General features: G+C 39.3%; 1 protein-coding gene across 4 annotated transcripts; it reads right to left on the reverse strand.

The window, feature by feature from the left end:
* Nucleotides 1-494: 494 nt before the first annotated feature.
* LOC112543321 (phospholipase A2 inhibitor and Ly6/PLAUR domain-containing protein-like) lies at nt 495-9488 on the reverse strand. 4 transcript variants are annotated; one of them, XM_088139935.1, is made up of 6 exons: nt 9376-9488; nt 8015-8097; nt 5654-5740; nt 2985-3134; nt 1470-1610; nt 495-1081 (listed from the first exon to the last, which is right to left on the reverse strand). In XM_088139935.1, exons 2-6 carry the CDS (start codon nt 8058-8060, stop codon nt 858-860), a joined length of 648 nt encoding a protein of 215 aa, XP_087996061.1. In that variant the 5' UTR covers nt 8061-8097; nt 9376-9488; the 3' UTR covers nt 495-857. The 4 variants fall into 4 exon arrangements, with proteins under 4 accessions (XP_087996061.1, XP_087996060.1, XP_087996059.1 ...); XM_088139934.1 differs by having other exon boundaries at nt 2985-3131; nt 8015-8135; nt 9376-9483; XM_088139933.1 differs by having other exon boundaries at nt 8015-8135; nt 9376-9480.
* Nucleotides 9489-12012: the final 2524 nt, after the last annotated feature.

Below are 12012 nucleotides of genomic sequence, written 5' to 3' on the forward strand. Positions count from 1 at the left end.
GGAGGCTGTATCCGGAATGAATAGAGCAAGAAAGTAAACATACCTCCCTGAGGAACAAATAGATATTTTGCCTTATTATGTTGAACAGGGACATTTCCATTCTTCCCTGGAAAGGATCCAGTTCTTTTATTAGTTACACATCAAGCCAAAATTCAGCAGTTACGGAGCTCTGAGCATCGAATTCTGGAAGCTCAGAAGATGCCCTAAGAGGAGGAGGAGGAAGTGGAATTCAATCAGGCCAAATCCAGGTAAGTTTCTTTCCAGGAGGGTGAGATGAGAGAAGTCAACTATCACAACAAAATTACTCATACTCATCCAATTGCTCCTCATCCAGTTGTTCAAGTGGTTTTAGGGACATAGGAATCTGCCCTATTTCAAGTAGAATCGATGGTCATTATATGCCATAATGTGGTTCATTTGGTTCTGGCTTAAAGACCACTTTAACTTTTAGTTTCTTAGAGAGGAAATGGACTGCCAGTGTTTCAGACAAAGGCCCATCTGTAACAATTTTTATTATGGTTTTAATGGAAGATTCCAAAGATGAAAATGGGATATTCTATATGAAAAACATATATTCTACTTTTTGCTTATAGATCCTCCTCTATTTTTTTTCACATTAACTGAATGCAAATACATTGTAATGTCAGAGATTGGGAAAATCCTTTTAATGAATTAGGCATAATGACTGAAACTTATTAAAACGTTTTTAAAAAATCACATAGTACTGACACAAAAACGTAATTTCTCAGAGGTAACATTGAAACATCTTTGGGGTTAAGTTACACCTCAACTGTCCAAATGAGCCACATCCTTAATTCTTTGGGACTCAGATGCTTTTTCAATACAGGAAACCAAGATCAATAAAAGAAGTTGGTCAGCTGGATTCCAATGAGACCAGAGAGAAGGAGAGTAACCGTGGAGCTTCCTTGAACTGACCACGAACTATCTTTAGCTTCCCCTATGGTGATGCCAATGATATGAAACATGGAGTTTTTACTTGTGGCTATACCGTCACCCATATTAATGTACTTTGCTGCGGGTGTAGTACAACCTCTACCATAGAAGGATTTTACTTCAGAACCTGGAAAAGATCAAAAAGAGGAAAAGTAATTGCTGCTAGTACAAAGGAAAAGGCAGAGAGTTTTCAACTCTTAGTGACTCTGTGGACCTGTTGATGCAATTTTTAGAGCACCACGAGAGAAGGGGTTTCCCATCGCTTTCTGCCAAGAGCTGTTTCTGACTTTCCAGTTGAACTATCCAAAAATCTAACCAGGTCCAACCTTGCTGAACTTTTCAGGGTTATGTACATATTTGTGTGTGTGTGAGAGAGAGAACTACAGCCAAGACTAAATTTGCAGTTGAGCTGCACAAATTCAGAAAATTAATTCTATCTGCCAGCCAGGACTAAATGTGTTATGTCAGCCTAGCCAGATACTTCCTCACCCCAAGTATTTTGGTTTCAGTTTTACCTTCAGTAAACATCCCAGTAATGTTCACGCATTTGTTCTCTGATTCAGGACATTTGATCACTGTGGCCTCGCAGTAGGTGGAAGAGAAAGCAAAACATGCAGGGCACTCCAAATTGCTGTTTTTCGCATCTGCGCGAGGTACTGTGGAGAAAGATACGCATGAGAAATAGCTGAATCAGCAGTCTTGTAACTGAAAAGCTACATTCTTTCCAACAACAAGGAACATTTCCCTGGATATCGAAATGGCCGCTCCTCCTGGTTTTTAGGAAGCCCATTCAAAGAAATAGGCCTTGGGGGCTGGAACAGTGTGAGCTGCTCCCTCTAACAGTAGGAGTTGACTTTTGTTTTTGTGCACGAAATTTCCCCTGCTGTATCTTTCTACGTATTGCTCTTTTTATACTTTGTGCTTCCTGTAATGTGTATTGTCTGTCTAACGAAAAGGAAAGTCCAAGAGTAATGGATTAATTGGCAGTTTGATTCAAGAGAAAACGCTTCTTCTGGAGGACTTTAGAAACTCGGATCTATAAGTTCTCGTTATTGTCTTCCAAACATTCCTAATGCCCGATTTAGCCTTGTTGGATGGAGCTTCTGTCTGAATTCTGAGGCTGACTTTGCTTTTGGGCTTCTGGCTTTGTGTGATGCTTTGTCTCTTTCTTAAGGCTTCTATAAGAGTTTTTCTCTGACTGATAACTCTATAGGGAATCACTGGGTTTTTCTACTCCTGACTTGGTCCATCATCCAAACAAACCTAAACAAGGTCCAGGTTTCAAGCCAAATGTTGAAAGTACAGATCAGTATTAGAAATGTTCTGTCCAGCTTTATGCAACACACTTAACCAGGTCAGTGGTGGACGTGGTGTGCTGCTCATCTGGGTCTGAAGAAAGATGGGAATCCAAAACAGTGGGTGTGCGGGATGTATCTGCAAGTTAAACTTTCCTTTCTGGTCTATTGTGTTGTATGAATGAAAAAACCCATTTGGTAAAGAAAAATGTGATGGTGTGGTAGTCTGGCTGAAAAAGCTCCTTGACAGAACTGACTGCCATAACTTCGTAACCAAAACTGCAAGACCAAGGCCCTGAAGTTTTCAATATGATACCCACGGATTGCCAAAATCCTGGCCCCACCTGAGCTTTTTAAATATTATTTTTAATTTTAACCCCTTAAATAGAGACCAAACCTTTCCCACCCCTACCTCAGGGGGTGTCTTTTATTTCCTCTTCATTAAGAAGGATGCCTCTGAGTCCTACTTCTTGAAAAATAAAAATGCTGAATGACCGCAGCCGGGGGCTTAGTTTGGAAGGCAAGAAAAAGCAAAGAGGAAGCCAGAATTCTGCGTAGTATGTGGCAGCTTGAAGGGTTAATAGAAATATTTGTGAGTTTGCCTTCTGAGAAAATAATTGTGAGTTTGCCTTCTGATAAAAGGTTCAACACCACCACAATATTGGGCTTCCAGGCCTTATCTGCCTTGCAGAATTATTATTGCATGACTCACAGTCCTTGACTGACCCCACATACCGTCAGGAATAGTATTGCAGTTGTCCATGGCACAGCATTTGGTAGCTGCCCTGAAATATTCTTTTTCTCCAAATGTGAATTGTATGTTGACTTCTTTGCATGATTGAAGGCAGCTTTGTAAGCTGTATTGTTGCCCCGACTTCCCACCTACTTTAAAGGAAGCAATACATTAATTCCACTAATGCACTGTCAAAGCACCAGGAGGAGGAGGAGGTCTCTTGATTTCCCATCTGTAGTTGGGGCCCTGGACAGATGAGGAAACTTCCTCCCTCCACCCTGGCTTGTACAGCTGCTGCTTCACCTCCCACTATGGCAGCCTCTGTCTGCCTCCTTTGGTTGCATCTCCCCACTCTCCCTTCTTCCCCACTACTGGCACCAACATATTTTCACACTCCGTGGCCCTCTTTCCACAACATACATCAGTCATTTCCCACCTAGAGTCTCACAGCATGTTCCAGGGTTTTCCAACCTTTGTGTGACAAAATAAGAGTAAGTGGGGCAGACTTTACAGCAGGATAGATTGGGGACGGTATGAAGGTATGATAAGTCATTCATGGGGAGATGGCCTTTATCTGGGTAAGAGAGATAATTGTAGGTGGGTGGGTGTCATGGCATGTTAATGATGCCATAAAGCTCTGCCAGTACTCAGGATGCTAGGTACTCTGAAGGGAATCGGCAGGAACATTGTACCTCCAAAATGCTGAATTTGACCCAGATGGATCAAATTGTAGGATGCCCTCCAGGGAGTATACCATCTACTTGGTCCAGTGAACTCATTGCAGTCACTTGACCTGGGAGACACATTTCCCTGCTTCTCCTCTTTGTAATCAAGGGGGAGGAAAGGCATCTCACTGCCTTACAGGAGGAACACTCTCAAGCCAAAATTTAACACCTCAAATGTAACTCCACAAAAGCAGGTATCATGATATCTTCCCCAAAGCCAGCCCTCTCATCCTCATCTCATGGAACATTGCAGGCTGGCCAGTCAGTCCCAAAGACCACCTTTTTGGGTTAAGTTCCACTCCAAATGTGATCTCCTTTAATTGCAGGAAACGTGGGCTACATTTAAGTTAGAGATGGATGGATTTTGTATTATGGCTTATATGGCAATGCCACACACGGAGTGTGGAGACCTGGAGGAGGACTAGTTCCACTAGTTAGCCCAGGTTTGCATCTCAATCAAACAAATCATATCCTGAAGGTTGGGGGCTAGCAATTATAGTACCAAAACACAAAAAGGATAATGAGAAAAATCTGCCCTCTTATAGGCCCATAGTCTTCTGAGTGTGCTTAGCAAATTATATGCCAAGCACCTAAACTGTATGCTTCAAGATTAGAAGGAAATTCTTGTATTGCACCATTTCATACAGAATTATATTCAGAAAATGACATCCACTAAATACATGGATTCCTAAACTTCATATTTGCCTTTGTCTGGAACTATTTTATGGGAGACACTAAAAAATTTAAGTATCACAAGGTGCTTCTTTTTTTTTTTGGGGTTTACTTTTGATTCAGAAATTTAACACCTCCTTAAAAGTGAGATGCAACTCACAAGGGACCTTCTCTGACAGGATCCATACTGTATACAGAGTGGAGTCTGCCCAGGATGTATTTTCATTCCAGCTCTGCTCAAGATGGATGGATGGATGGATGGATGGATGGATGGATGGATGGATGGATAGATAGATAGATAGATAGATAGATAGATAGATAGATAGATAGATAGATAGATAGATCAACTCTGTGTTAGAAATCCAGCCTTCCATGGTCCTCAAAATGAAGACCATAAGATCCCAAAACTTTAAGTGGATGGTGCATGAAAGGGCACTAAAATCTCTACTTCAGTACATAATTAAATGGGTTGGTCTCAATTTTGAAAAATCTTGAGGGGTATCTTTATATCTCTACATGGATATTAAAAAAGCCAAACACCAAGTTGGATTATATAGATTATAGAGGGGAACAAGATAGAACAGGTTCAGATCATTAATTATCTTGGGATTGTTTTCCGTTCCAAAGGAATTTGGATTGAAATGCAGAGCATGAGTTTGTCTTCCAGCTGGCCTCAAGATCATCAACCATCTTTAAGTGTACTTTTTTAAACTAAAGGTGGATAACTAATACCTGCAACAATGCCTTTTTGAAGCTAAAGCGCTGGCCCAAGTCCTTTACAGTGCACAAATGGGAATCTATGTCAAGAAGGACGCATTAGAGCCAGTACAAATGAATTTTTTGAGATCCACACTGGAAGACCCAGTTTTTCTCAACAGCTTTATTGCCTTCAGGTTTTACTGACTATTATTCTTCCAGCTGGAAAGTGGCAGTAGAAAAAACCCTAAAGTCTAACACCACACAGCCACAAAAAAAAAGAAAGAAAAGGGGGTTTTAGGGTTTTTTCTTATTCTTTTTCTATTTGTATTTGCTCTTCTCATTTTATGTTTGCTAGGTATTTGTTTGTGTTAAATGTTGTAAGCCAATAAAGATTTATAAAAAAAAAAAAGTGGCAGTAGAACCGTAACTAGCAACACTTGGGTTATCAGAGGTATTTTTAATGGCTCTGGGATATAAACAGGCCAAAAAAACCGCACCCAACAGGCCTTGAGTTGCAAAGGATATTTGGGAATCTGCAAAATATTAACATTCTTACCTTCCCAGGATGCACTTACCAATGTTATTTTCTGTTTCTTGTGAAAAGCATTTGCCACTGGTACAAACTTGAGATGTCCCAGATTCATAACAGTTTAAGGACTTTGCTGAAGAGGAGGAGGAGGAATAAGGATTATTCATTTTTATTCACACAGGACAATTTTACACCACCCTGTTACTTTTAGATACTAACCCTGCTACAACATACAACATTGCCGGGTTCTATGCAGCAGCACTCAAAATTCAGCAGATGATAATTTCTGGCTTGTGCTTGGAGCTCAACATTATAAACTCGAGTCAATGAGCACCTAGTTCACCATATAGTCTTTCGCATACCAACTTTTTATGCTCCCCTAATCTTCCACCCCTCCTTTTTATATTCCCACTGTTTAAATGTTTATATCTTCTATGCCTCTTATAGAAATTTTAGTTTTGTATTGTATATCTTTTACACCTTCTATGTCTCATTATAGCTTTCCACTTTATACAACTTTTTACCTTGTTATATTTCTTTTTAATGACTGTACCCACCCTCCTTATGTTGGTCTATGACTGTAATAATGATTTTTTTATTTGTTATCAGGATTAACACGTTAACTTGGACTGGGAAAATCCACATCCTGAGTTCCCACTCAACAATAGAGCTCAGGTGTCTTTCCAAAGTTAGAGGCTTTATTCACATAATATGTTAAAGACTCTTGACTTTAGTTTTTTTCCAGCTTATTATGATAAGTGAACCCAGCATTAATCTGCAAGCAAAGAAAATGGGTTTACTTGCTAACTGAGTTGTGTAAAGCCAACTATGGGCTGACTGGGTCAGCCCAACACAGAAGGTGGTTATTCTGAGAGTTACATTAGGGGAGATCTCCTTTCATGTAAACCACGTTACTGGTGATCAGTATGAATGTAATAATTAATGAACACTGACTGGGCATGAGTAATCTGGTTACTAGACTGGTGGTGATTTTATTAACTGAACACCCGAAAAGCATCACTGAGCAAAGCATAAATCAAGAAGAGAACTAGTCCAGAAGAGAAGGTCTACATGTACCTAGAGGAATGTTACATGCCTAAAAATGGGAGGCTTCTCTTGAAATCTCTAGAAGAAAGCAGGTGAGAGGACTTTACTTCTCTAAGCCTATTTCCACATTTTATCTGTAAGTTAAGTGGGATGTATGTGATATGGAAGGCATAGGCAAGGGCTAATATGATCCTCAAATGTGCTGAAACTTTGTCTCACCACACCCTTTACCCGTTAATCATCAGCTGATTCCATTTAATGTGATTCCATTTAATTGAAATCTGATCTGCAGGAATGCTGTTTCACACAAAGGTAGCCTAACCCTGAAACTCATAAATACTAATTTAGTTATTTTTTTATTTTACTTATTTATTCATGATATTTATATTTATATAGGTTCCCATCTCACAATCAAGTGACTCTGAGCAGCATACAACAAAGTTAAAAAGAAAATATACAAATTAATCTTGTGTCCTGGGTCAGTCTCTTCCTCCGGACTCCAGTGAGGAGTCAGCAGATGAGCTGTCCCTGTTGAACTCTCAGGGGGCTGAGGAAGAAGTGGCAACTGAAGCACTTCAGCCTCACAGCTCATCCCCAGCTCTCAGCCAGCATCCAGCTGAATCTACTTAAGCCCTCAGATCTCTAGAATCACCTGTGGGAAGATGTAGGCATCGGCTGAGGGCTGAGTTAAAGGAAAGGTGACATAATGCTAGGCTTATGGCACACAGACATCTGACACAGAACCCTGAGTCTTTCCAGGATGCATCTTGACAGTCTGCTAGCTGAAGATAAACACGAGGAAGACATAGAGCCAGTTGTGGATGTAAACTTGTGCATTCTTGAGACGAACTGCTGACACTTTGAATCTGACTCCTTGGCTTCTTGATCTGTAGACTGGACTCTGACTTCTGCATTCCTGATCCACGGCTTGTGTTTGGACTACGCTCTTTGGATGCTGAATCTCAGCAGCTTCTGGCCTTGCAGCTGTTGTAATCTGATCCCTGGCCAAGCCAGCACATATTGATATTATGAATATTTTAAACATTAAAATTATTTATTTATTCACCATATTTATATAGCCATCCATCTCACAATCAAGTTATCCTCCAGGAAGCTTCAGCCCTCTCCATGACCTACCAATTTTATTCAGTGAAAATGCCTGCAATGTAATTGAAGGATATTGCTCCTGGATAGTCCATCCTCATCTTGCAAATCTCATGGCTGTGAGGGGGATTTGATCACCCTTACTGCCAACACTAGAATGATGTTCAAGCTGATTGATATAAAACATTGTTCTTGACCAGCTCTGCACAGGACCAAACCCTCTATTGCCTCATCTTGGTTATATTATTGGACTTACCTGTAGCTGCCAGGAGAGCAAAAAGGTAGAGAGAAAGAAGCTTCATGATGGTGAAAAAAGTAGTGGTCTCTGGAGCCTTCAAGCTGAAACGATAAGGATGTTGTCTCCACAACATAAACAACTGTTCAGTTCAGAACAACAAAAAAGGAGGGGGGTGTTGAGGCAAAAGCTAAGTCTGATTGAATTAAATGTAGCTAAAAATAAATTATAAATATATAGTCTCCAAGTCCATTTTTGACTCCTGGCGACTTCCTGGACTAGTCCCTGCAGTTTTCCTGGCAAGGTTTTTCAGAAGAGGTTTGCCGTTGCTTCCTTCCTAGGGCTGAGGGAGAGGGACTGGCCCAAGATCACCACTTTGTGCCTAAGGCAGGACTAGAACTCACAGTCTCCCAGTTTCTAGCCTGATGCCTTAGCCGCTACACCAAAATGGCTTTCTATAAAAATAGATTTACCTAAATGTAGCTTAAAAAACAACAACTAAAGTTAAAAATGAATGCACCCTTGGACAACCTGAAAGAGCAGGTTAGGGACAATTTGTCATGGAGAAAATCTATCTATGTGGCTGTTAATCAGTCAAAAATAAATCAGGAAGATACATGGGGAGTAGTTATATTCACTGTATTTAAATCTTTCCCCTCCCAAAGTATTCAACATTATAATTCTTGAAACTTCATCCAAGATTTTCTAGTTTCCTTTTTTCTAGTAATAATTTTTATTAAGAATTCTTACAAGAATAAAAGATAAAGTAATATTAAAGAAGAGAAATTTAAAAAAAGAGGGAAAACGTGAAGTGAGAAGCTAAGAAAGTTATATAGACAGACACAAGGAAAGAAAAGAAAAAAGAAAAGAAAAGATGAAGACATGACTCCCATCTTCCTTACAGCAGATACATACAAACAAATCATCTCATCTCCCTGCTTAAGATTATATCATAATTCCCTTCTTCTCACATCATATTACTCTTCCTCCTATAATCTATCCCATCTGATCATCGAAACCATAAATCAAAAAAAGGAGGAAAAATGTAAAATGAGAAGCTAAGAAAGTTATATAGATAGAAACAAGAAAAGAAAAGATGAAGACATGACTCCCATCTTCCTTACAGCAGATACATACAAATAAATCTCGCCTCCTTGCTTAAGATTATATCATAATTACCTTCTTCTCACATCCAACTCTTTTTAACCAACAAGAATTTCTGCTTTCCTATTGATTCCAACTGATCTTTTTAACTGAAGATTCCAGCGATCCACTCTGAGACCTTCCGCACCAGAGGCTACCCTTCCATGCTAAAGTAACCCCCTTCCATATCTTCCTTAAGAGCAGAGCAGCAGTTGCTGGAAAGTTGCTGGAGATTTTACCTTTGCTGTAGTAGATGTGTACGATGAATGTGGCTCCTTTCTTCTCCTGCTGGTTTGCTCTTCTGCTATGTAATCCTTCAGCTTTATGGATCTCGCATCCTAAACATAAAAAAGTGGACTTTGCCTCTTTATCTATCTTTCCTTTCCTTTCCTTTCCTCATTACTGCAAGGTTTGTGGGATATGTGTTTGGATGTCTGCCAGCATACAGGTAGTCCTCAACTTATGACAACAATTCACAATTTCTGTTGTGAAGCAATGCGATTGTAAAGTGTGACGCATTACTTAGCAACGGCAATCCCTGCAGTCCCAGTTGCCATTGTTAACTGAAATTATCTAAAATGTACAAAGGTACATCAAATGTATGTTGGAAATGTGAACAACATGAAGGAACATTTTACCATCTTTGGTGGACTTGTAGAAATGCTAAAAAATTTTGGACTGAGATCCATATCTGTACACAGATTTTAAAAATCAATATACAGTCAGAACCAGAGACTTTCCTTTTAGGTTTGATGGACAGACAGTTGGAAAAAAACCTCATGGAACTTTATTTTTATATATGATAACAGCAGCAAGACTTTTATATGCACAGAGATGGAAAGACAAGATATTACCTACGGTGGAAGAATGGTTGGTGAAGTTGGAAACCTTTTTTGGATTTTTTGCAAGTTAGTGAAAAAATTGAAGTTTTGTTGTATGGGTTTGATGATTAGAAATAATATGGATAAATAGAAATAACGGAAGTTGTTTTTTAAACTTATAGTAAGTGTTGGATATGTATTGTTACTTATATCTGTTGTGAGAAGGGTCAGAAGTCAATTTTTTTTCCTCTCTCTTTTTCCTTTTTGCACTTTTAATCTTTACTATTTTTTCTCTTTTCAACTTTCCTTTTTTGTTTTTCTTAATATTAGTTGTTAGTTTTTATTGTTTTTTCTCAAAATTTAATAAAGTTATAAAAAGAAGGAAGTTGCACGTCTCAGGCCAGCAGGCTGCCAGGTGGGGGAGGGAGTGAGGGGGTGTGAGGGGTGCGGGGGAGGGTCAGGGAGGGTGCGCAAGAGTCTCTAACTAGATGTTCTTTTTTTAAATATATTTTTTATTGAAACTTTTAAATAAGAAGATAAAAACTAACACTAATTAATATAAAGTAAGGGGGAAAAAAGAAAAAAAGAAATCAAAGAAAAAGGAAAAAGTGCAAGAAAAGAAAAAAAAAGTTGAAGAAAAAAGGTATAAAGAAATGGCTTCCAACATTCTTCACAGCAGTACAAATATATTTTAACCTCTCTAATTATATCATATTACTTTCTATAATCTATCCTATCTACTCATCAAAACCATAAATCACAAGTTCATTTTTTTCATTTTTATGCAAAAAGTCCGTAAGAGGCATGCAGTCAGCAATAAATATAGATAATGTCTTTTCTCTAATCAAAGAAGTCAATTTGTAAATTTCAGCAAAATCTGTCAACTTCACCAACCGTTCCGCCATAGTAGATAGTATTGAATCTTTCAATCTCTGTGCATGTAGTAATCTTGCCACAGTAATCATATATTGAAAAATGGGTTGTTCTCAAGCAGTTTAGAGGCAATTAGTCCCAGAGCTCCTAAACATATAACATATAAAAGTGAACTTCATCTCTTCATCTATCTTTACTTTCCCCATCTCTGCAAGGTTTCTGGGAAATGTGTTTGGATGTCTGCCAGTATACAGCTAATTGTACAGGGTGGACACAGAGCAGCCTCCAACTGAATGTTCTCAAGCAGCTTAGTGACAACAACTCCCAGAGTTCCAATGGCCTTGGTGGCTTGGAACCATTGCACAACACTTCTGGAGAAGACTTCTCTAAATTCCTCCTGGTGTGTTTTTATGAGAAGGTACAAGGAGAACATCTTAGTTTGTAATCATTGCTTAGCAGACCAATACTCATCATCCTTCATCCTGAAAGACAGATTTGCAACTTTAGGGGACTCTCCATAGCTCAGCAGCAGAGTTCATGCTTTATGTATGTATATCCTGTGTGTGTGTGTGTGTGTATGTATGTATGTGTGTGTATATATATATATATATATACATACACACACACACACATATTGATAATAAAGTTTAGAGGTTGTCCAAATCCAAATGATTCTGAGTTTAAACAGATCTCTGGAGGGATGCTATTCCACATGATAGGTGCTGCAAAAAAGAAGGTATAGTTCCCAGGTCTGATAGATGATAGCTTAATCAAATGGACCTGAAGCACATCCACTCTGCTTGATCTCACCAGATGAGCAGCAACAGCTGGAGACAGATGGTCCCTCAAATAAGCAGGCTCTATGCAATGATGGTCTTTATAGGTGGTAATTAGCATCTTGAATTGTCCCCAGAAACCGACTGGCAACCAGTATAGCCCCTCACTACTCATGCCACCCCATTCTGGACCAGGTGTAGCTTCCAAATGGTCTTCAATGGCAGCCTAATGTAGACTTCCAATCGTCAATTTGCAAGGTGACTAGGGCATGAGTAAGTGTGTGAAGGGCTTTCCAGTCCAGGAGTGGGCCCAAATGACATGGAAATTGTGCACCAGTCTTGAGTGGGGAAATACTACATCCAAACTAAAGATGGAAAGTCCCCAGATTTGGAAGGCCCAAATATC

This window comes from Python bivittatus, unplaced genomic scaffold (assembly GCF_059951505.1).
Source record: "Python bivittatus isolate LINGU-HERP-01145 unplaced genomic scaffold, Pbiv_v1 ctg000310_np1212, whole genome shotgun sequence".
Lineage (NCBI taxonomy): Eukaryota > Metazoa > Chordata > Lepidosauria > Squamata > Pythonidae > Python > Python bivittatus.

Bases quoted from the DNA above. Each gene is read 5' to 3' on its own strand.
- LOC112543321 (XM_088139933.1), bottom strand. From the start codon at position 8,129: ATGTTGTGGAGACAACATCCTTATCGTTTCAGCTTGAAGGCTCCAGAG. The intron at 5,741-8,014 runs GTAAGTCCAATA...CCTCCTCTTCAG, and splicing joins TGCTCTCCTGGCAGCTACAG to CAAAGTCCTTAAACTGTTAT. The intron at 3,135-5,653 runs GTAAGTGCATCC...CTTCCTTTAAAG, and splicing joins AGAAACAGAAAATAACATTG to TAGGTGGGAAGTCGGGGCAA.